Source organism: Geotrypetes seraphini, chromosome 17 (genome assembly GCF_902459505.1).
Source record: "Geotrypetes seraphini chromosome 17, aGeoSer1.1, whole genome shotgun sequence".
Taxonomy (NCBI): Eukaryota; Metazoa; Chordata; class Amphibia; order Gymnophiona; family Dermophiidae; genus Geotrypetes; species Geotrypetes seraphini.
In genome coordinates this window covers 15,435,124-15,460,789 of record NC_047100.1, presented here as the reverse complement: position 1 = coordinate 15,460,789, position 25,666 = coordinate 15,435,124, and the positions used below count along the sequence as shown (strand labels likewise).

The 25,666-nt window shown below is 41.9% G+C and overlaps 1 protein-coding gene across 8 annotated transcripts in view; it reads left to right on the top strand.

Moving 5' to 3' along the window:
* The window catches only part of ERC2 (ELKS/RAB6-interacting/CAST family member 2), a 779,911-nt gene that overhangs the window by 245,821 nt on the left and 508,424 nt on the right, over window positions 1-25,666 (top strand). For all 8 annotated transcript variants that reach the window (XR_004537423.1, XR_004537420.1, XR_004537424.1 and 5 more), the window contains 3 exons: window positions 6,840-6,977; window positions 14,247-14,387; window positions 21,401-21,541. Coding sequence is in view for 1 of the 8 variants with exons in the window: in XM_033926752.1 (XP_033782643.1) it covers window positions 6,840-6,977; window positions 14,247-14,387; window positions 21,401-21,541 (420 nt within the window). In the remaining 7 variants the exon portion in view is untranslated. The remainder of the gene's footprint in view (window positions 1-6,839; window positions 6,978-14,246; window positions 14,388-21,400; window positions 21,542-25,666) is intronic.

Sequence of the window (25,666 nt, the reverse complement as noted above, 5' to 3'; positions counted from 1 at the left end):
GCAGAGAGAAAAAAAATATATATTTCCCTCCCTCACACCCAACGATCCCCCTACACCCCTCCCCCTGACATCCCCCCATCTCCTCAACATGTCCAGGAGCCCCCAATATCCCACTCGACATCTTCAGACCCCCTGAAATCCCCTCAGATTCCCCCAACATTCCTGGACTCCCTGACATCCCTGGACCCCCTCCCAACATCCTTGGACAACCCAAACTTGGGCAGCTTTGGGACACTTAGATGCAACTAAAATAGGTCTAACTGCCGGCATCTAAGTTCTGTCTAGGATGTCATGGGAAAGCTTTGATTATTGCAGCAGGTGCCCGATGCCCACCCATAACACACCTTCCAACACGCCCCTTTGATCTCTGGACGCACAGCAGCTTAAACATGCTGCTGAACGTCCAGAAAGTTGGTTTTCATTGTCGGCATTTGGAAGTCCCTGCTATTAGGATGTCCAGGTGCTGACTTGGGCTATGAGTTGCATTGGTTGTATTGCACTGTTGTGTTTTGAAAATTAATAAAGAATTAAAAAAAAAAAAACCCAACCCATTGTCTCTAAGCAGTAGCTCATTGCCACCAGCCCAAGCTTTTCTGAGTTGACTGACAAGAATGAACTTTGTTAGTAGCATAATAACTCTTCAATCCAAGGACTTAATCTTTAATCTGAGTTTTCATTCAGGTCATCAACTTTCAAAGAAAATCCATGGACTAAGGATTTAACTCATATTTTCACATTCTCAAATTCGTATCAACAATTTTGACGTGCCTTAAAGACGCATCTTTTGGAGGAATCTCTCGGAAGTTAATTATCGGACATTTGTTCATTTGTATTACTAGTCTTTGTGAACCGCATAGAACTTAATGGTATTTGCGGTATACAAGTGAGTTTTATGTTATGTTATGTTATATTTCAGCATGATAAGGTCCTTATCCATGCGTCTAGACAAATGTTGACTGCTGCACAACTTTGAGAAACATAAAGCCCCATTTTGCATAGAATAAGAATCAGGATGTCCAGTTCATGGAATTTACAATTCCATGAGTATTTTACAGAAGTTTCTTCTGAACATTGAGCCTTTTGTAAAATACACATAAACTACCTGCTCTATTAAAGAAATGCATCAAACACAATGTCCAAATGAAACTTGATGCCGTTTTGGAGCTTTTTTTTTTTTTTTTTTTCTTTTAAAAATGAGCCCCAATAATTACAATCTTTTTATGGATTACACTGATCAGTGTAACCAACTTACTGTTTTGCTTTTTTACATTCTCCCCTTTACAGGTGTGGTTTATATCCTATAATTTTCCTATCATCTGTCTTGTGCCTGTCTTAAAAAAAGGAAGAATTTTAAATGTAAAAAAATAAAAAAAAATTTGCCTGCACTGCTTAATTGAATGTAGTTTTATTATCAAGTATTACGTAAAATCTTGAAAATTGAGATTTTTCAGTTTAATTACATAATTATATCGCTCTTGCTTTCTGCAGCCCAAGTGATTACAGTTAAGGAAGAATATACTTCTCCTGTAAAGTAATTTTCAAAATCACCAACCAAAAAGTATACTGAATTGCCAAACCACTGGCATTTAGCACTATTATGTATTGCTATATATTGTCTAGAGAAGAGAAAAAGTAATAGTTATGAGATAATATATATTTTTTTCCTCTGTGCAGAAAATCAGGTATTCTGATACTGCAAGGGGACATTGTCAACATGGACTAGGTCATTTTACTGTTAAACCAGGTTATTAATACCTAGGTCTTATTGAATAAAATGGGACCTATGCTAAAACAGCATGAGTTAATGATAAAATAACCCATCTTAGTGTGAAGAGTTGCAGTCTCTGGTAATCAGAGCTGATGTGTCAAAGTCCCTCCCTCGAGGGCCGCAATCCAGTCGGGTTTTCAGGATTTCCCCAGTGATTATGCATGAGATCTATGGGCATGCACTGCTTTCGATGCATATTCAATGGGGAAATCCTGAAAACCCGACTGGATTCTGGCCCTCAAGGACCGACTTTGACACCTGTGCCTTAGAGCCAAACTCAACAGTGATGTCACAATGACGTGACTGATCTATACGTGACTAACTTATAGTACATATTGCAGTGGTTTTGTTTCTAGAGATATTTCTTTTTCTTTTATTAAGGGTGGAAGTTATCAAGGTGAGCTGCCTTTAAGTCATATTACATATTTTACTGTTACCCCAGTTATTAATACCTAGGTCTCACTGCATAACATGAATTGGTGGTAAAATAGCACATTTTCACAGTAGCAAGAAATCCACCAGAGAAGTTCCACACGGAGAGCAGAAAGGCAAAAGCAATTTCAGCCCATAACATTTAGGACTATGAATTTTTTTGAATAGGTACCCATTAGTGCTTTGAATATTTTGGATAAGATGTGAAAGAAAGTAGGGAATATTTAAAGGAGACTGTTGAAAAGATCTTGTTGGAAATCCTCCCTCTCGGAGTAAGTTGCTCTAAACAGCTCTTTCATTAGAATGTTTAAATGGAATGCATTTTGTCCTTAATTTGGGGATTAACATGCGGCAGGAGAGCTCTGTTGCTCCACGAAAGCTCCTGCTGGGTCAATTTTTAAGTTTATGGTTTGGGAGAGGCATTCCTGACGTGTTTTTAGCTGGGCCCCCAGCGCTGGACTCTGAATAAAGGAAGGCAGAATTTTGGTTCAGTTATCATGTAGCAATAAAAGTATAGTGCTGCAGTTTAGTGCTCTCTAGCCTTGAGGGAAGCTAACGTTTGAGCTCCGTAAGTTGAAAAGCTGACTCAGTAAACAATGCCTTAAGAAGTGCTTCTGAAAAAAATTTATTTTCTAATGGTAACCTTAAAAACATGTCTTCAAGGGTAATTTATCTTCCACATTTTTTGTGATGCTGTTATTTTCGTGCAAATTCCAGAGTGTAGTATCTTGTCGTTAGGGTAGATAATGAAAGTCATTTTCTTTTGAGAGAACTTAGGTTGCTGTAGAATTATAAAGTCTGTCTGCAGGTGAGATTTAATTTAATCCCCTGAGTACTTAAGAAGCGTTTCTGAGATGGTCTCCTAAAAAAAAAAAAAAAAAGTGACAAGATTTAGCACTTCCAATTTATTGATGAAATGTCTGATAGAAAAAGAATTCCATTTGAAAGAGTTTGATTATTTTGTATGGCAAAGATAGTGACTTCAAATGGTACAAACCTATGCAATAATTAAAGTTAAGAAAGGATTAGATGAAAAATTGTATTGTTACATCAAGAATTGCAGTTGAGCAATATCTTTGTGTTAAACCCAGCTAGGGATTATCTTTGACAAAGCTTGACTGGAAAGCATGTTAGATCTTGTAAACCTAAGGAAGAGCTAAAAACCAAATGATCAGCTTTCTATGGGGTGGTTTCTGTCATGACGTGGAACAAATAATGCTTTCAGTAATGGGACAGAAAGCTTCTAATCCTTGCTTTATCAATGCAGATCCGCTAAATTGTTAATTATGAAGAAAACTGAATTCACATAAAACAGGTTTGTCATGACACAGCGAAAATGTGTGAACCTCCATTTTAGGTTGCAGTCTCTTTTGCATCATCACCGTTCAGAAATTTGTTAATGCATAACAAAATCGTGGAAGTAATCCTATCATATGATAATTGTAATTAAAGATAAATATCTATGTTTTGAAGCCAGGCTATGGCCTGTGGTATGACAAAGTCCTATGAAATGAAAAGAGAAACTGGGCCTCTTCTCCTTCGAACAGAGGAGATTGAGAGGGGACATGATCGAAACATTCAAGGTACTGAAGGGAATAGACTTGGTATATAAGGGCAAGTTGTTCACCCTCTCTAAGGTAGGGAGAACGAGAGGGCACTCTATAAAGTTAAAAAGGGATAGATTCTGTACAAACGTAAGGAAGTTCTTCTTCACCCAGAGAGTGGTAGAAAGCTGGAACGCTCTTCCGGAGGCTGTTGTAGGGGGAAAATCCTTCCAGGGATTCAAGACAAAGTTAGACAAGTTCCTGCTTAACAAGAACGTGCGCTGGTAGGGCTAGTCTCGGTTAAGGTGCTGGTCTTTGACTAGAGGGCCGCCGCGTGAGCGGACTGCTGGGCATGATGGACCACTGGTCTGACCCACCAGCGGCCATTCTTATGTTCTTAAGAAGAGCAGACTTTAATAATACATTCCATTTGCTAGCTTTCATTACCATAATCACAGTAGGACTCAAACAGTATCCATATTTTCCTCATCCATTTCTTATTTAGTTTAAGGTAACAGATCTATAGGATCAGTGACGAGGTCTTTATTTGGGACATGGTTCTACCGAGATCTCCGTTTTGTTTTGCTTTTAAATAGAATAGGTCACAAAAGTACACAGTTGATTTTTCCAGGGGAAGGAACAGATCAAGAGAATTTCATTAGGTCCTTTGCTAGGGCAACCAGAGAATCAGATCAGGGCAACTACTGTATGTGGAGTATTTGGACTACAGCAAAATTTTTGAGACACAGGAAAATTAGAAATAAACTGAGAAGATTGGGACTCGAGGCAATGTGGAAGTAGTTATTTGTTGTACTGTAAACAGCAGAGGGTGGTCATATATCGAATGCGCTTTGAAAAAAGAGGGAGGGTGAGTACTGTATCCTAGAGATCTGTCCTGGGGCTGATTTTCTTCACTATCATCAATGAGAGTAACATTGCAGAAGGATTAGTAGGAAAAGGTTTTCTCTTTTGTAGATGATATTACCTTCCAGGCCCCATTTTTAACTAATTTCTTGTTTTAGATCAGTGTCTCACAAACTTTGCGAAGCCGCGGCACACTAAACGTGATGGCCATGGCTCGAGGCACGATGTCACGCACATGTGTAATGTCATCAGGTTGATATATATGCGAAGGTCCTCCAGACGGAGCTCTGAGCTGCTGGGGGGGGGGGTGGAAGGGAAGAGGCGCGGAGAGAAGGAGAGACGCTGGGGCCAGCTGACTGCATACAGGATGTGCCTCTCACCCTGAAAAGCATGTCCTGTAGGCAGTCAGCCAAAGCTGGTGCCTCTCCTCCTCCCCGGCTTCTCGCTGCATACATAGAATCTCGTGCAGCACACATTTTGCAATACACTGTTTTAAATATTTTAACTTGAACCTAATAACACAAGATATATACAGTGGAAAAATGCAGACTTATGTTTCCTCTTTCAAAGCCACGCGGCTAATATGTTGGGACAGTGTCTCCAAATGGGTTAGTTTCACCTATGTTCTTATTGTTACCAAGCCAGTCAGTAGAAGGAATTGACTGGCTTGATAACTTAAGAATACTGCTGTGCTTTTAGTTTTTGTTACCCTCTATATTGAATTTTGTATGATACTTAATTTGGGGCAGTCATGGGTTGGGGGTCCCTGCAGGCAGGAGAAAGTGGGCATCCCTCCTGCCTATCGCAGTTGGGGGGGGGGTTGCTTCAGGATTCCAGCAGGAGGGAGTGGGCATCCCTTTTCTGGGGGACTTTGAGGGATCATTTAGGGGTTCCAGAAGGAGGGAGTGGGCATCCCTTTTCTGGGGGACTTTGAGGGATCATTTGGGGGTTCCAGAAGGAGGGAGTGGGCATCCCTTTTCTGGGGGACTTTGAGGGATCATTTGGGGGTTCCAGAAGGAGGGAGTGGGCATCCCTTTTCTGGGGGACTTTGAGGGATCATTTGGGGGTTCCAGAAGGAGGGAGTGGGCATCCCTTTTCTGGGGGACTTTGAGGGATCATTTGGGGGTTCCAGAAGGAGGGAGTGGGCATCCCTTTTCTGGGGGACTTTGAGGGATCATTTGGGGGTTCCAGAAGGAGGGAGTGGGCATCCCTTTTCTGGGGAACTTTGAGGGGTCATTTGGGGGTTCCAGAAGGAGGGAGTGGGCATCCCTTTTCTGGGGAAATTTGAGGGGTCATTTGGGGGTTCCAGAAGGAGGGAGTGGGCATCCCTTTTCTGGGGAACTTTGAGGGGTCATTTGGGGGTTCCAGAAGGAGGGAGTGGGCATCCCTTTTCTGGGGAACTTTGAGGGGTAATTTGGGGGTTTCAGCAGGAGGGAGTGGGCATCCCTCCTGCCTATCGCAGTTGGGGGGGGGGGTTGCTTCAGGGATTCCAGCAGGAGGAAGTGGGCATCCCTCTTGCTGATGTCCGGGGGTCCCCTGCCGCAGTCGGTCAGCTGATCGTGGCAGGGGTATTCCCCCCCCCCGATCAGCTGAGCCGGCAGGACTCCCCAAAGCTGTAGCTTTGGGAAGCACTGCTGGCTCAGATGATCGGGGATAACGTCCCCTGCTACGATCAGCTTATGGCTGCTGTGGCCTGACTTTAGGTTCACACAGCAGCATAGATAGGTGGCTGAAATGTAGGCCAGGGTTTTCCAGGCCTACATTTCAGCCACCTATCTTGGCTGAATCAGGCACAATTCTGTAACCGGTGCTGTTGAGTGATTGACACACGATCAGTGGTTGCAGCCGCCAACATAGGCACCTTCCTTTGACTTTTCCTTCTAACGAGTTTTGTATATACTGTGCATTGGAAAATGTATATGCATTCATTACAGTTGCTATATAGAAATAAAACAAAAGAAAACAGAAATAGGTGATACCGTTTTTCTTGGACTCGATACATTTTTTTGATTAGCTTTCAAAGACAATAAAAAATATATTAAGATAGTCTAATAAAAACGGTATAACCTTTTTTTCCTTTATGTTTTGTTTAATTTCTGTATACTATATTGCCTTTAAAAATGGACTAACACAGCTACCACACCATTTAATTACAGTTGTTCAAAGGTGATATGCAATAATATAATGTAGCATTTTGTTTCCAAATAGTATAACCTGCTTTTTATTTGTAGATTGAAAATCTTCAGGAGCAACTAAGGGACAAGGACAAACAGCTCAGTAACCTGAAGGACAGAGTGAAATCACTGCAGACTGATTCCAGCAACACAGACACTGCGTTAGCTACCTTAGAGGAGGCGCTTTCTGAAAAGGTACTGCATTCCATTTAAAACTATCCTAGTTCTGTTATCTCTACACCTTTCCTTTCATAGAATAGGCATTCTTGTACAATCCCTCGGGAGGCTGAACTAAAGGTTCTTGTATGTCTGATAGCTTCTGCTCCAGGGTAACTAAAAGATGACCCTCTCCTTTGGGCTACCTGCCCGGGAGCTTCCTGTCTTGCTCAGTTTTGATCCTGCAGCTTCTCTGCATGGTTGAAATCAGTTAATTCTGCTCGTGATTTGTGTTCATTTCCCTAGTCTTTTTTTATTTATTTTGCGGGTTTGCCGACGTGCTGCGGATCAGCTCTGAGCGAGTGATTCTTCGGCAGGAGATCGCAGACATTTAAAATTTTGTCTACTTCTGGAGGGTGCTCTGTAAGCCTGAAACTGCAGTAAGCCCTCTGGACAGCCTGCAGATTGGATCGGGTCTCCAGGATCGGGAGCCATCTCTCCCCTGGTTCGTCCGCAAAGGGGTAGAGCGCAGGCTGATGCGGTTCCTAGGAGGTATGCCGGGATCGGAACATGTTTTACCACGGCAAATATTCATTTACCATATTTGGACTAATTTTATAAGCAACTTGAGTTTGTAGCCCAGTGGGAGTTATCCTGGGGTATTGGGGTCACAGAAGTAAAAGCTGATTGTTGCTGGCAGATTATGATGAAAAAGGACCTTGGATGCTCTGATTCTATAAGGCACTAGCAATTGTGCCAGGCATTTTGGAAAACTTTACCCGGCATCTTTCTACGGCAGCATCAATAGCTTAAATTTTGTTCTGTACTCTGTAAGAGTGGAGTGTATGAGTTAAGTCAATATTGGGATCCCATCTTTTTGTCCCAGTATTCTAGAACAGTGTTTCTCAACTTGGTCCTGGAATACCCCGTTGCCAGACAAATTTTCAGAATATCCACAATAAAAGTGCATAAACTTGATTTGCATACACTACCTCCATTATATGCAAATTTATTTCATGCCTATTCATTGTGGATATCCTGAAAACCTGATTGGCGATGGGGTACTCCAGGATCGAGTTGAGAAACACTGTACTAGAACAACTATGGCAACTTCAGTGAAACTGTTGTAATGCTGTGATATACCCCTGAATTCTATAAAAATTACTAAACATTGTAGGCACAATTTAATTGAATACTGAACCAATAATTGGGATCTTAACGAGGAATTACAGGTGCTAATTAGTTTAAATTTTACATTCCATCAAAAAAGGGTTCAGAAATGGGAGGGTCATGGGCAGATTGGGGGCATTCCTTGGATTTACATGTGTGTAGTTATTAGGGCTGCACATCAATTAATCACATTTCCTTCTATATTCGTACAGTGACAAACATAGACAGCAAAAGTAAATTCTCAGAACTGACATGTCTCATTTCTAAAATGAAAAGAAATCATTTTTCTTACCTTTGTTGTCTGGTGATTTTAAAGACAGAGCAAAATGATTAGAAAAATAATATCAGCAAGAAACAAAGGTAAAAAAATAATTAATTTTCATTTTAGTAATGAAAATGTCAGTTCTGAGAATTTATTTTTGCTGTTTGTCACTGCACAAGTATAGACGGAAATGTGAAGGGGGGATGCTTTATGCAATTAAAAATTTTAATTACAATTAATCGATGTGTGGCCCTAGTAGTTATCGAATAAGGGGGGATCCATGCTTAATTTAGGATTTTCACCCTGTTTCAGTTAGTGCAACTGGACACGCGTAAAATTAGGAGCGATTCCTGAACATAAGCACTAATTCTGTAAATCATGCCTAAATGTAAATACCGTTTATAGAATCGCACTTAGCGGGGTTTTTTCAGCGCTGATTGTTTTAGGTGCCAAGTTTAGAATCTAGCCCATAGGATATTGCAGGAGACCAAGTGGCTCATTATGCAAATATGCACAGCCGACACAAATTCCTTCTTCTCTAAACGGAGTGCAGAACACAACTTTGTTGTAGTTGACTAAATATACTGCAAAAGACATCTAGCAATGCAAGGACTCATGTAATAATATAGTGGTGTGGTTATCTCGCTGTTGGCAATGCTTTTATTGTATCGGGATATCAAATATTGTAATAAGTTTATACAGTGGTACCTTGGATTACGAGCATAATCCGTTCCAGGAGCATGCTCGTAATCCAAAATGCTCGTTTATCAAAACAAAGTTCCCCATAGACAATAGTGGCAATAGCAACGATTGGTTCCAGGACCCGGGGTCTGTACCTGTCGGGGCCGGGTGCTGTAGCGCCGTCCCCTCCGCCTGCCTCCTCCGTCCGTCATCGGAAGAAGAACCCGACAGTACCGCTTCGGGGGGGATGCCAGCCGCCGGAGAACCTCGCAGTGCCTTCAGAGGGATGCCTCCTCCATCAGCCAGCCAGCCCTCCACGTCGGATGCCCCTCACATGCTGGAGAGCCCACACCTGAGCCCACGCAGCCGAGCGCTGCCCCACCCGCACAATGCCAATGATTGACGCTGTGCGCGTCACATGCAACGCACAGGAGGGACAGCATCTGGCTGCGCAGGCCCAGATAGAGGTCCTCCAACCTGCGGAAGGCACCCGATGTAGAAGGCTGGCCGGAAGACGGAAGAGGAATCCCCTGTAAGTGCTCGTTGATCGGGGCAGTGCTTGGTTTGCGAGTCAAAAGTTTGCTGAGTGTTTTGCTCGTCTTGCAAAACACTCGCAAACCGGGTTACTTACAAACCGAGGTACCACCGTATTTCAGTTGTAAAGCTAGTTCAGCCATTGTACCGGAGGATTTTCTTCATGAAGCAGGTAATTTTAAGCTGTTGGCCTTACAGCACAACTCTTGTAGCCACATAGCAGATAAACGGTAGGACTCGCCTGATAATGTGCTGTAGACGGCTACATGTCAGTTCCTGTTTTACTGATAAGTACAAGTAGATTAGACCTGTGAGAGGCTAGGTTACTGCCAAAGAATTGTTTAACTGTGCAAAACAAGAACCTACTGCTAGGATTTCTGCATGTTTGCTGTTAATTAAATAGGGATTCTTGGTATATTTTATTTTGACATCTGGCCCTATTCAGCTGACAATTAAATAGGCTTCTCTTTCTGATTAAATGAAAAAAATCATGAAGGGACCTAGATTGCCTTACGTGTTTAACACGGATTTTAACATGCATTAGACAGGGACCATAGAGTCAAACTAGTTAACATGCATTAAAACACATGTTAAATTCGTAATGCAGAATTATATTGAAATAAGGGAAAGGGGCAGGGAGGCCGGCTTAACAGTTAATACATGTTAATGTAACCACACATTAATTGCTAAGATAGCAAATAATCTGAAACAATTAACTACACCTGACTGCTTCCTCAAACATAATGGAGGTTAATATTATTCTGTATGAACTGCAAATATTTACATGTTTTAGTAAATACTGTAGGCTCTCAATCATTGACTTACTATAAAGTATAAATATGGTGTCTATCTGTATATAATTACAGTATAATCTTGTAATAACAGACTTCAAGGGACCTGGAAAAACGGCCCGTTATAACCAGAGTTGCATTTTTTTAAAACTTTATTTAGCTCAACTTGGAACAACGTACAATCAATGAACAACAGTCACTGCACAAGCCATATCGGCAACATCAAGAACAAAACTCAGCAAAACATTGCTATGGCACGAAATGATTGCAAAACCAGAACGCTAAAAGATGTTCTAAAGCATTATGTCATACTGTACTGGAAAGAAAAATACTCTGCCATTTTCTTCTGGGCTGCATTTTGATACCACATCAATGGCATGCCACGAGCCTTGTAGGCAGAGGCTGCATGTCCGTTATAGCCAACGAAAGCTACAGCTAAAAGCGGCTCTGGGGACCAAATTGGTTGTCTGTTATATCCGAAAGTCCGTTATATGTGAGTCCGCTATATGCGATGATTTTCTGTATGTTTATAATGGTGCACGGTCAGGACCAGCAGACCTCGTCCGCTATAGGCAAGGTTCCATTATAAGCGAGTCCGTTATAACGAGATTATACTGTAGCTTTATATACAGAGCAGAGTTTTGGAAACCAACTTGAAGGCTTGTTGCAAGAGTTGAACAGCATCGTAAGCTTTATCCTGATGACCTCGAGAAGACATTGAAAGCTTAAGTGCTGGAATACCATTGGTAGATGACTACACCAAAATGTACATGTTTAATAGGCAAAGTATGTTAAATTTCTGCTATTTTCCACAATAATGTGCAGATAATGAAGGTTCATTTAATAAAATACTGCTATTTTTTTTTTTTGTATAAAATGTCTTTTTATCATTATTTTTGTGGTTGTAACACTGTACTAGTGGAGTTCTAAGGAATCTGGCCTCACTTGTTATAATAAGCATATTGGAGACTCTATAGCATCATTTCTGTACTGATTTATTGTTATTTTTCAATAAAATAGACTTGGCCTAAAGGGCCAGACTCTGTATTTGTCCTAACTTTAAGAGCCTATTGCATGTCAATCACTCTTAGGCATCCATTACAGAATTGCGCTTAATGAAGCCTAATTTAAAACTTAATAATAATAATAATTTTTATTTTTGTATACCGCCATACCCAGGGAGTTCTAGGCAGTTAACAGCAGTTAGATGAAATACCAACAATGCAGTTGAAATTGAAGAACATAACAAAGCAATCATAGAGTCAAACAAGTTATACGTCTACAATTTAAGTGAAGGGAAAAAAAAATACAATCTTAAAAGAATGGGAAGGGATAGTGATGGAGAACGTTAAGGATTTGGTTTGTTGAAAAGTTGAGTTTTAATCTGTTTTCTAAAATTGAGATAAGAAGAGGCAGCAAGCGAGCCATGAGTTTAGTTTGGCTGCTTGAAAAGAGAAAGTTCTTTCGAAGAATCTTTAAAGATGACACGATTTCAGTGAGGGAAAAGCAAACATATTTATTCTGCAGGAGCTCTTATTGTTGTAATTCAGGTTGAAGTGTGGGTAAAGATAATCCGGTGGCAGACCAAATATTGTTTTGTAGCAGATGCATGAGAACTTAAATAGAACTCTGGATTCGAACGGCAACCAGTGCAACTTGTGGTAGAAAGGGGTTACGTGTTCCCATTTCTTCATGCCAAAGATGAGACGGACGGCAGTGTTTTGGACCAACCTCAACTTCCTGGTGATTTTCTTGAAGGCGCCTAAGTATATGATGTTACAGTAATCCAGAACACTCAGAATAGCAGATTGTACCAACAGGCGAAAGGAGGCGTCATCAAAGTATTTTTTAATGGTGCAGAGTTTCCAAATCACCGAGATACTCTTCTTAATTACTAGATCAGAGTGTTTCTCCAGAGTGAGATGCTTGTCTAAGGCGACTCCTAGTGTTTTTAAGGATTGCTCAATACAGTAATCCAGCCCATTTACATGTAGTGTAGTTTCCTTGATTTTGTCATTTGGGGCTGCCAAGAAAAATTAAGCGCCTGCAATATAGGCCAGGGTTTCAAAGGCCTACATTATAGGCCCCCGAGTCCTTTCGAGAATCGTGCCTAGTGGCACCTAACTCTTTCTCTACCTCTAAACAGGCCTACTTTGGTGTTAGGCACTGCTAGGTTCCATGTGATAGGAGCCTATCTCAAAAATAATTTTTTTTTTTTTTCAATTATGAGCTTGTTAAAGCTCATTAGTGCAGCCAATTTACTAATTAACGCTGGGTTTTACTAAATGATGGTAGAGGTTTCTGCCACAGGCTGGTGAGGTAATTGCTCCAATGCTCATAGAATTCTTATAAACATCGAAGCGTTTACCTTGCTGGCCCACAGTAGAAACCTCTACTGCCATTTAGCAAAAGGAACCCTAAGTTATCCACCTAATTTTATGCACTTCTTATAGAATTTTCCCCCAAAATGTCTTTTTTTATCCATGTATCATTGCCGAGTGTGAAAACATAAAAGTTAAAGCTATAATACTTAGAAATTTATTCCATTAAGCAAAATACTTGCAAATTTTAAGAAAAACGGAGCTTTATGCAGTCGGTTGGCTTTGAGGTACCCCAGAATGGTCTTTAAAACATTTTAAAAAATTATTTTCTGATCAAGCACAATCAAATTCATGGGGAAAAACTTCAGTGAGAACCTTAGAAGACTGGAAGACCTGGACATTCAGACAGCAGATGAACTTTAATGTGTACAAATGCAAAATGATGTACATTGGATAGAGCAATTTATATTAAAGCTATATGAAGTTGGGTTCGCACCCAGGCAAAGGATTTGATGTATTGTAAATGATGACAAGTGTGCAGCAGAGGCCACAAAGTAAACCAATTGTTAGGAATTATTAGGAAAAGAAATGAAAATAAAACAAACAAAAAAAAATCCTAATACTTCTGCATCACTGTATACAGTGAAGGCCAGATTCTCTAAACCAGGGGTGTCGAAGTCGGTCCTCGAGGGCCGCAATCCAGTCGGGTTTTCAAGATTTCCCCAATGAATATGCATGAGATCTATGTGCATGCACTGCTTTCAATGCATATTCATTGGGGAAATTCTGAAAACCCGACTGGATTGCGGCCCTCGAGGACCGACTTCGACACCTGTGCTCTAAACAGTACAGCAGTTAGGTACTGCTAGACGCCCTAATTGAAACTCCCTAACGATGCCTGGCTAAAATATGCACCTAACCTAAATCCGTCAATTAGCTTAATTGGCTTGGTAATTGCATCATTGAAGTTAATTGAATAATTAAATGAAATTAAAAGATAGGCATGGAATTCTGCGCACCTTCTGATACCTAACGACACCTACCTGAAAAGTAGGCATGGTTAGGGGTGGAGAATATGCACGGTTGACTTAGGCATTGCAAGGTGTCCGAGTTAGGCACCAGTGAATTAGGCCAAGTAAAATCTAGCCTAATATACTGGCACCTACCTCCAGGATGCACAGGCTAGCACACCTTGGTGCTGCTAGGAGAGATTCTATGAATTGCACCAAATGGTTGATTGACAACTAAGACCCTGTGGTAAAGTAGCCCATCTTAATGGTATCCATCTTCCCCTCCCCCCTTAATGTGATTGATATTCTACAACTTAATGAGGAATCTCTGGTAAATTTTGGGTTCAGCATTGCTTTAAAGCTGACATTTTACCTGTTGATGTTTAATACTCCTTAGCACAGAGACTACTCTAGTTGTATTTATGAAAAATTTATGTCTCGTGTTTCTAGTACTTGCTTAAAGTATACAATAACGTAAAACTTCATTTGTTATGCTTGTAGAAACATATAATCAATGTTATTGTTTTACATGTTATTAGGAAAGAATAATAGAACGTTTGAAGGAGCAGAGAGAACGAGATGATCGAGAGAGGTTGGAAGAGATTGAAAATTATAAAAAAGAAAACAAAGATCTGAAGGAGAAAATTAACGCTTTACAAGCTGAGCTGACAGAAAAAGAGGTTAATCAATTTTTATCAACATTCTTTATTCATATAGGGGTTCTTTTTACCAAAGAATGTTAAATTTTGCAGTTTCCCTGCCTTAATACAATAAATGAATGCACAGCAAGTGCAAATTTAATGCAGCGCTGACTGGGGACATGTCAAGTGGCAGATGAAATTTAATGTGGACAAACGCAAAGGTGATGCACATTGGGAAGAATAACCTGAATCACAGTTACCGGATGCTAGGGTCCACCGCGGGAGTTAGCGCCCAAGAAAAGGATCTGGGTGTCATCGTAGACAATACAATGAAACCTTCCGCCTAATATGTGGCGTTGGCCAAAAAAAACAAACAGGATGCTAGGAATTCTTAAAAAAGGGATAGCTAACAAGATTAAGAATGTTATAATACCCCTGTATCGCTCCATGGTGCGGTCTCATCTGGAATATTGCTTTAAATTCTGGTCTTCTTATCTCAAGAAAGATATAATGGCGCTAGAAAAGGTTCAAAGAAGAGGGACCAACATGATAAGGGGGAAGAAACTCCTCTCGTATGAGGAAAGACTAAAATGGTTAGGGCTCTTCAGCTTGGAAAAGAGACAGCTGAGGGGAGATAGGATTGAAGTCTGCAGAATCCTGAATGGAGCAGAACAAGTACAAGTGGATCGATTTTTCACTCAGTCAAAAATTTCAAAGACTAGGAAACACTTCATGAAGTTACAGGGAAATACTTTAAAGCCAATAGGAAGACATTTTTTCTTCACTCAGACAATAGTTAAGCTCTGTAACGTGTTACCAGAGGATGTGGTAAGAGCAGATAGCGTAGCTGGTTTTAAGAAAGGGTTGGACAAGTTCCTGGAGGAAAAGTCCATAGTCTGTTATTGAGAAAGACACGGGGGAAGCCACTGCTTGCCCTGGATCAGTAGCATGGAATGTTTCTACTCCTTGGGTTCGGGCCAGATATTAGGGATCTGGATTGGCCACCATGAGAACGGGCTACTGTGCTTGATGGACCATTGGTCTGACCCAGTAAGGCTATTCTTACCATGTTTCCCAAAAAATAAGCCCTAGCATGATTTTTAAAGATGGTCCTAATGTTACCACTACCCCTAAAATAAGCCTCTCATTGAAATCGACCCCCGAAGCCACCCCTATACTCGGCGCACCCTGCCTGACAAGAAAAGGCAGCATTCCTTCTCCCTCCCTAAAAAGGCACCACCAACTCCCTCCTGCCCATGCTCTGTCGGTGATGAAAATAGCTGCCAAGATCTCCAGGGGTAGTCTTGGCAGCTATTTTCGTTGCTGGTTTCGTCGCTGACAGAGCATGGGCAGGATCGAGTAGGATCTTTCCTGCCCCAGCTCTGCCGTCAGAACACCTGGGAAACAAGGTAGGCCTGGGGTCTTTCCTGTAGGTCTGGGAGAGAGTTGGTAGTGCCTGTTCAGGGAGGGGGAATACTGTCTTGTCGGGGGGGGGGGGAGGGGGAAGAAAAAATGAATGTCCAATCATTGCAGGGGGCATGTTGAAGGTGAGGGAAAGTCTCCCGGTTTGGGGGGCGGTGGGCTGGGCTTGGCTGATGGCAGAAGCAGAGGAGTACTAGTGAGAGTGATAGGAATAGTACTTTGGGAGGGAACTCAAATATAAACTGAGACACCCCACTCCCCCCTCCCCCCCTCCGAAGCAATCCGGATAATTGGAGTTCAGATAATTGGCGTTCCACTGTATGTAGCTGAAGGTAATCTAGCAAAGATGACAGTTTTCAAAATCAATTACCTGGCAATATATCAGTTTCCTAGGAGAATCTGCTATCTGAAAATTTCTCTGTCCTTACTCAGATAAAAATAGGTATGCTTTTAGACGAGGGAGGTTTAAAGCCTTACTTAAGGCTTATTTGTTCTCTAAAGCTTTCCTACAGTCTAATGATTGAATGATATTGCCTGCTTAGCGGCTCCAGGTTTCAGAGGGCCTCATTCTTATCATCTGTTTCTGTTCTTGACCTCCCTTCCTCATGTGGTTTAGAGTAATTCTCTTTCCCTCATACACTCCACCCTATATATATATATATTTTAAATTTTGTAACCTAGGATTTCTCTTGTGATTCTTCTTTCCAATCCCCATGTTCTAATTTATTTATTGCCTAGATATTATTTTTTTAATTAGTGGTATATTAAATAAATTTGAAATGTGAAATAACATGCACTGTTTACATTTTCAAATTGTTTTGTACAGGAAAAAAACAGGTACACATCTTTGCAGGTACTTTTGAAAATTGATTCAAAGTCTGTGCATAAAGGTATCCCCTCAGATGGCATAAATTTGGGCACTTTTGATAAATAACAGAACATTACTCTAGAAGTAGAAACATTTTTGTAAATGCATTTACGAACATTCAAATGCCAGAATGTTCATAAGAACATAAGCATTGCCTCTGCCGGGTCAGACCAGGGGTCCATCGCGCCCGGCAGTCCGCTCCCGCGGCGGCCCTCCAGGTCCATGACCTGAAAATGTTCCCTACCTAACCTAAAAAGTCCATACCCTATTTGCTCAGTGTCCTGTGAGGTAAACCTCTATCTGTACCCCGTTATTCCCTTCGCTTCCAGGAAGTCATCCAGTCCCTTTTTGAACCCCAGAATTGTACTCTGGCTTATCATCTCTCCGGGAAGCGCATTCCAGGTGTCTACCACCCATTGAGTGAAGAAGAACTTTCTTGCATTCGTTTTGAATCTGTCTCCTCTCAGTTTTTCTGAGTGACCTCTTGTTTTAGTTGCCCCTGCTAGTTTAAAGAATCTGTCCCTCCCCACCTTCTCTATGCCTTTCATGATTTTATAAGTCTGTATCATGTCCCCTCTCAGTCTCCGCTTTTCCAGGGTAAAGAGCCCCAGCCTGTCTAACCGTTCGGCATATGAGAGGTTCTCCATACCCTTTATCATCCTCGTTGCTCTCCTCTGGACCCTCTCGAGTATTGCCATGTCCTTCTTGAGGTATGGCGACCAGTATTGGACGCAGTATTCCAGATGTGGGCGCACCATTGCTCGATACAGTGGCAGGATAACTTCCTTCGTTCTGGTAGTGATACCCTTTTTGATAATGCCCAGCATTCTGCTCGCTTTTTTTTGAGGCCGCTGCACATTGCGCCTCCGGCTTCATTGTGTTATCCACCAATACCCCCAGATTTTTTTCTTGGCTGCCTTCCCCGAGTACCCTCCCTCCCATCGTATAGCTGTACCTGGAGTTCCCCTTCCATATGTGCAAGACCTTACATTTCTCCACATTGAAGCTCATCTGCCATTTTTTTGCCCACTCACTCAGTTTGTTCAGGTCGCTATGCAGGTCTTTGCATTCCTCAACAGTTCTGACCGTTCTGGAGAGTTTTGTGTCATCCGCGAACTTGATAACTTCGCACTTTGTCCCTGTTTCTAGATCATTAATAAATATATTGAACAACAGTGGTCCCAGTACTGACCTCTGCGGAACACCACTTGTGACCCCTATCCAGTCAGAGTAGTGCCCCTTTACTCCTACCCTCTGCTTCCTGTCCGCCAGCCAATTTTTGATCCATCTGTGCACGTCCCCTTCCACCCCGTGACTCCACAGTTTCTTCAGTAGGCGTTCATGGGGCACCTTGTCGAAGGCTTTTTGGAAATCTAGATATACGATGTCTACGGGGTCACCTTGGTCCAATTGTTTACTTATCCCCTCAAAGAAATGCAGTAGATTCGTCTGGCATGATCGGCCTTTACAGAAACCATGCTGGCTTGATCTCATCAGATTATTTTTTTCTATATGCTCATTGATACCTTCCCTGATCAGTGATTCAGCCATCTTCCCCGGAACAGAGGTTAAGCTCACCGGTCTGTAGTTTCCCGGGTCGCCTCTCGATCCTTTCTTGAAGATCGGTGTAACATTCGCTATCTTCCAGTCCTCCGGGATTACCCCTGTTCTCAAGGACAGGTTGCAAATATGCCGCAGTAACTCTGCTGTTTCATCTCTGAGCTCTTTCAGTATTCTCGGGTGGATCCCGTCTGGGCCCGGAGCTTTGTCAGTTTTTAATCTATCTATCTGCCTGAGAACGTCTTCGAGGCTTACCTCCATGCATGATAATTTCCCCTCTTGATCTCCCCTGAAGATTTTTTCTGGTTCTGGCACACTGGATGTGTCTTCTATTGTAAAGACTGACGAGAAGAACTCGTTTAGCCTACCGGCCACCTCTTTTTCCTCTTTCACCACTCCTTTCCGGTCACCCTCATCCAGGGGTCCCACCTCCTCCCTCGCTGGCTGTTTCCCTTTCACATATCGGAAAAATGGTTTGAAATTTCTTGCTTCGTTGGCCAGTCTCTCCTCATACTCTTTCTTGGCTTTCCTGACTACTCGGTGACATTGTTTTTGATACTGCCTGTGCTCTCTCCAATTTCCTTCGGTTTTGTCTTTTTTCCACTTCCGAAATGATTTTTTCTTGTCTCCTATCACTTTCTTTACTTCACTGGTTATCCATGCAGGGTCCTTCGTCTGATTCTTTTTGGATCCTTTCCTAAATCTTGGTATATATAGGTTTTGCGCCTTGTTTACTGTGTCCTTGAATAGGGACCAGGCTTGCTCCACAGTCCACAGTTCCTTGGAGCTGTTTCTGAGCTTCTTTCTCACCATTTGTCTCATGGCATCATAGTTCCCTTTCTTGAAGTTAAACGTTGTTGCCTTGGTTCTCTTTCCCTTAGGTAATCCTATTTGCACTTTGAACTGAATCATGTGGTGGTCACTGGTTCCTAGTGGTCCCACGACCTCCACTCCCTTTGCGGGTCCTTTCAGCCCATTGAGGATCAGATCCAGAATCGCTGATCCTCTCGTCGGTGCCTCGACAAGTTGTTCCCTGTTCCTTTTGGAGGCAAGACTGTTTATACAGCCCTGCTCTCTGCTATAGTAGCTTCAAGTTACTCCAAGTGTCTCAGGAACTGAACTTGCAACCTTAGAAGTTCACTCAAGGTGGACTGTTACTAATTTAGAAGAACAGCTGAGCTAATAATATGGGAGTTAACCCGCAAGCCTTTTCTTCTAAAGTCTCCTTACTTAAAGACACCACAGCTGAAGTTAAATGTACAGTTCAATTTTATACAAAATAACCAAATCTATTCCCAATTCATTATATATATTTTTTTTTATTAAGACACTCACACACAATATATATTTTCTTTTTTGTGACTTATCCCCTAAGCTGCGGTAAATAATCTGACGCTGTTCCGACGCGCATAAAATTCCTTGCAGTGTCGGAGCTTTTAACGCCCCGGGCCACGGTTGAAACCTTTACCGCGGCTTCGTGAAAGAGATCCTTAATTATTTGTGTGAAGGTGGTTCTCGGTTACCCAAACAGCAGCAGGGGTTCAAGAGCTGCACAACTTTGTCAATGCCATCAAAGGCTATTAGCAGTTTATACAACCATCACTAATTCTCCCCTTGGTGCGTGTATCAAAAATAAAGAATATAATTCACATAACATTCAAAAGTGTCCCCAAATTAAATTGATCACAGTTGGCTAAAAAAAAATAGCCAGCCAGCTACATAGAAAAGCAGATATTAAAAAAGAAACATGAAAGATGAATGAAACCTGCCCAACAGAGCACTGTGTTTCATCTTTCTTCAGGGGCAGTGCATCCCAATTTTCGAAATGCCTGCGGTAAACGCTTAGCATCTTCGTCAAAGTTTCAAATGCTCAAAATAGCATATAGCGTCTTTGCTGGAGCTCCAAAATGGCAGTTTTATGGCATAAGAACATAAGAATTGCCATACTGGGACAGACCAAAGGTCCATCAAGCCATCCTATTTCTAACAGTGGCCATCCCAGGTCCTAAGTACCTGACAGAAACCCAAAGAGTAGCAACATTCCAGAGCTCTTATTGTGATATCATAATGCCTCATTCCACCAATGCCTAAGAGCCAAACTCATCAGTATTCTGTTTCCAACAGTGGCTAACCAGGTCCCAAATACCTAGCTAGATCCGAAGTCATAAAACAGATTTTATGCTGCTTATCCTAAGAATAAGCAGTGGATTTCCCCAAGCCATTTCAATGATGACATTTTAAAAAATATTTTGAAATTCTTTGTAGTATGAAAGACAAGAAAAAAGTATTCCAAATTATATCTGATGGCATTCTTACATCCACTCTTATTTGCTAGCTACATATTAAGGAGGGGAATTCATCAAGAAGTGTTAAGGCAGAGATCTCAAAGTCCCTCCTTGAGGGCCGCAATCCAGTCGGGTTTTCAGGATTTCCCCAATGAATATGCATTGAAAGCAGTGCATGCACATAGATCTCATGCATATTCATTGGGGTCAGGTTTTCAGGATATCCCTAATGAATATGCATGAGAGAGATTTGCATATAATGGAAGTGACAGGTATGCAAATCTCTCTCATGCTTATTCATTAGGGATATCCTGAAAACCTGACCGGCTGAGGGTCCCCCAGGACAGGTTTGGGAACTACTGAGCTATATCAACGGTACGCTTCTGCTGGATGGGCCTAGGCTGAAAATGGACATGCCCACCCTTGTTTAATTCTTCATTTTTACTGTTCCTGCGTAGAAGGGTTTAAGTAGACATGCACAAACTCTGAAATTAGCCAGTTCTGGCATGCAGAACCTGGGATTTTCATATCCTGGCTAATTATTTACCTGAGCTGTATAACTGTGGTTTATAAAGCAAGGAAGAAACGCTATAAGTCAGAAGCTAAGGAATATAGATAATGGAGAACAGATATGTTTTTAGAATTAGAAAATGGAAAGAGAATATGTCTGGCACAGAAAATTAGATTTCTTAGTCTTTCAGCAGAGACAGTATTTTTTTTTTTTTTTTCAAAAAAGAAGAATCTACCAGTTACCAGTATTCCATAGTATTCTAATATGCTTAAATATCAAAGACATGCATATGTTTAAATAAATCACTCCTGCTTATGATTTTGAACAGCAAACCTTGCTCAAGAAATGCGTATGTAATTATCTAGTTTCCTGTACTCATCTCTCTCTTCTCTTGGTGCCTTTTCAGTCTAGTTTAATTGACCTCAAAGAACACGCATCGTCGTTGGCATCATCAGGCCTGAAAAGAGACACTAAACTAAAGTCTCTGGAAATAGCCATAGAGCAAAAAAAAGAAGAGTGCAATAAGTTGGAAGCACAGTTAAAAAAGGTATGTGCCCAAGATAGAAACTTCTTCCTGTTTCAGATGAACGAGATGAGAGACAGACGGAGGCGAGGCGATATCGTGTCGTTTTGAATATCTGGCTATTTTCTGCCGTCTCCTGATAGCAGAACCAAACACCCGTCGACGTTATTCTTAAGGAAGGCAGCATCAAAGCTTGTCTGTGAACTTGAAAAATTATCTTGTTTCCTGTCTAGGCAGGCTTCAAAAAAATGGATGAAAATGGTGAAAGTGGGGGGAAAAAAACACCCCGTTATGGAAAGTAGCCATTGCTGCATGTGTAAACCTTTGTAAAAGATAAATTAAAATCTTAGATTGTACGTAAAACATGCAGTCTTTGTGGAAGAATATTTTAGTTCTTAACATTTAAAAATTTTGCTGAGGTTTCCTCAATATCATTAAGGAGCCTTTTAACTAAGCAGAAGTGGTACCTAAATTAGGCACAGATAGGCATCTAGATTGGCCAGTTTCCGCACACAAATTAATTATTATTATTTTTTTTTTAATTGGCTAAAATGGCATCCTAGTGTACATACTATGATATATTGCTATGATAACTGAAAATGCCATTAAAAGCCAATTAAGAAATGATCAGTTAAGGTTCCCTGTGGAAATCGGCATGGCACCTACTGATACCTAAACTGAGATTCCTATCTGTGCCTATCTGTACCTACCCCAAAATTCGGAATGGTTAGGGGTGGAGAAAAGGCGTGGTACGATTTGGGCTACGCTAAGTGTCTGTGTTAAGCTTTGCTAAATTAGACCTGGAAAACCCCGGCCTAATTTATTGGCGCCTAACACTATGATGCCTACTGGCATCTACGTTGAGTTAGGCGTTGCTAGGCACGATGCCTAGCAGTTGATTGACAACCACACCAAACGACGCCTAGCCATTACTTGCCGCTAGGCGCTGTTTATAGAATCAGGCCCTAAAGCAGGGGCAGGGAACTCCGGTCCTCGAGAGATATATTCCAGTCGGGTGTTCAGGATTTCCCCAATGAATGTGCATGAGATCTATTTGCATGCACTGCTTTCAATGCATGGGGAAATCCTGAACACCCGACTGGAATATGGCCCTCGAGGACCGGAGTTCCCTACCCCTGCCCTAAAGTATGCTTACCGCCTCTTAAAAATGCTGCTGGTGAGCCACACAGGAGCCATGCACCTAACGGCAGGCTCAGTGCGTGCCACCTTCATGTTAAAAAAAATACATTTTATTTTTTTAGCAGGTCGGTGTTTTTGGCAGCGGAGATTAAGCATGCCCTGTGCCAATCGGTTAGCATGTGGGCGTTGGCACCCACTGACCAGCTGGCGCAGGATTAGTGCGGAAACCTATCTGCCTACAAAATAGGTGACGGTAGGCCATGGCCATGCGCTAATTTCAAAATGAACATTTGCTTATTAATAGGGAAAGCCAAACTGTGGCCATTTTAGAGCTAAAAATTGACTTCGGTGTGTGGGTATCCACACTCTAAAAAAAAATAGTGCAGACCACTTAGTAAAAAGGACTCCGCCCTCTTTTAGAAAACCATAGTGTGTTTTTTAGCGCCAGCCATGGTGGTAACAGCTCCGACACTCATAGGAATTCTATAAGCGTCGGAGCAGTTACCGCCGTGGCTGGCACTAAAAAACGCACTACGGTTTTGTAAAAGGGGGGTACGTTTGTAGTTTAAAAAAAAGAATGGATTATTCATCCATGGTGACAGTTCATGATATAGAACTGAAATACACAGACCAAATTTTGAGGAAGAACTATTTTTCAGTATAACATATTACTTCACGTTCTGTATTAAAAACACTCTGAACAGTATACACTTTTTGATTTATTTTTGCAAAATTCATTGTTATTTATGACTTTCTCTTCAGCATGTTGGAACCTTCTGCACTAACAGTTTGGGGGTAATTTTATAAAGCAGTGGATCTCAAACATGTTCTGGGGACCCCCAGCCAGTTGGGTTTTTAAGATCTCACTAATGAATATGCATAAGGGAGACTTGCAAGCCTGTCAGCTTTACTGTATGCAAATCTGCCTTATGCATATATCATTAGTGAGATCTTGAAAACCCAACTGGCTGGGGGGTCCCCAGAACAGGTTTAAGAAGCACCGTTATAAAGCATTTCCCATGTGTAAAGCACTGTTTCCTTTAAGCTGAGTGGGAGTTCTGCTATTGCATTGCTGTCAGTAGGGGATGGTGTTGCAATACTGTGTTTCCAATCCCTTGGAACCTCCAGGATCCCTGGTGTCCTGCAGAACTTGCCTGTCTTCACCATTGAAAATGTGACAAAGAAACAGCAGCTCCGGTGGAGGACTCATGCTCAGCTTTGAGGGAACAGTGGTGTAAAATCCACGAGCACACAGCATACGAACGACTAGATTCAGTAAATGGAGCACAAATATGGGCACAAAAAAAGATGTACTCTGAGCTCTATTCTATAAATTTATTCATTCATTCATTCAATTTTCTATTCCATTCTCCCTGGGGAGCTCAGAATAGCTTACATGCATTTATTCAGGTACTCAAGCATTTTTTCCCATCTGTCCTGGTGGGCTCCCAATCTGTCTAATGTACCTGGGGCAAAGGTGGGATTAAGTGACTTGCCCAGGGTCACAGAGAACATTGTAGGTTTGAACCCACAACCTCAATATGCTAAGGCTGTAGCTTTAACCACTGCGCCACTCTAGAAATCAAAATATAGTAAAAGTGAGCCAAGTATAGGACAATCAAGCCATTGTGACATCACTGATGAGGTTGGCTCTTAGGCATTGGTGGAATGAGGCATTATGATGTCACAATACCAGCTCTGGTTATCAGAGGCTGAAACTTTTCACACTATTTATTCAATTTTCTATACTATTCTCCCAGGGGAGCTTAGAACAATTTACTTAAATTTCATTCAGGTACTCAAGCATTTTTCCCCATCTGTCCTGGTGGGCTTACAAACTTTCAAATGTACTTGGGGCAATGGGGGGATTAAGTGACCTGCCCAGGGTCACAAGGAGCAGCATTGGTTTGAACCCACAACCTCAGGGTGCTGAGGTTGTAGCTCCAACCACTACACCACCCCCTCCCCCAATGATGCTCTGAATTGGATGCCATTTACAGACTAACACGTAATACCAGGATCCTGACAGGTAAATTAGGTGCGGATCCCCTGAATTATATAAAACTGTGTGTGCTTTTAGTGAACACCCCTGGCCCACCCATGCCCCTTCCATTGCCATTCTCCCTTTTCAGTTATGCGCTAAAATATTTATGCGTGCATGCTCACACAAATTCAAATTACCAATTAACAATATTAATTGATTAACACCTAATTATTGGTTCTGATTGGTTTATTATCCTATGCAGAATCTGTTTAAGTGAAAAAATATTTTCTGCTCTTTGTTTTAAATGTGCTACTATGTAACTTCATGGAGTATCCTCTAGCATTGTGCTTTTTGAAAGAGTAAACAATTGATTCACATTTATCCCATTCCACTGCTTTTGGTATTTTATAGCCCTTTATCAAATCTCCCTTGAGGCCAGTGGTATAGTACCGGTGGGGGGTGGGGGGGGAGGAGACCATCCCTGGCGCCACCTTGGTGGTTGCACCGGCACCTCTCCGTCCCCCCCTCACACACTCTTCCCCACCTCCCACACCTTTTTAAATTTTTGCCAGCGTGAGCAACTACTCTGACCTGCTGGTCACGCCAGCCTGGCTCCCTCTGGCATCACTTCCAGGTCGTGAGGCCAGGAAGTGATGTCAGAGGGAAAACCAAAGCTGGCGCCAGCAGCAGGCCGGAGAAGCTGCTTGTGCTGGCAAAGTATTAAAGAGGTACGGGGATGGGAAGGGAGGGCGCATGTGTGGCGCGGAAGGAGTGAGGGATGGAGAGGAGGGGCGCAGGGGGGTCACCACCATCTCAGGCACCTTCTACGCCACTGCTTGAGCCTTTTTTTCTCCAAACTGAAGAACCCCAACTGCTTTAGTCTTTTTTTTTTTTTTTTTTATATGCAAGTCATTTCATTTCCTTAATTATTTTGGTCACTCCTTTCTGTACCTTTTCTGGATGTGGTGACCAGGCTTGCAAACAGTACACAAGGTGCAGTGTCAGCATGGAGAGATACGGAGGCA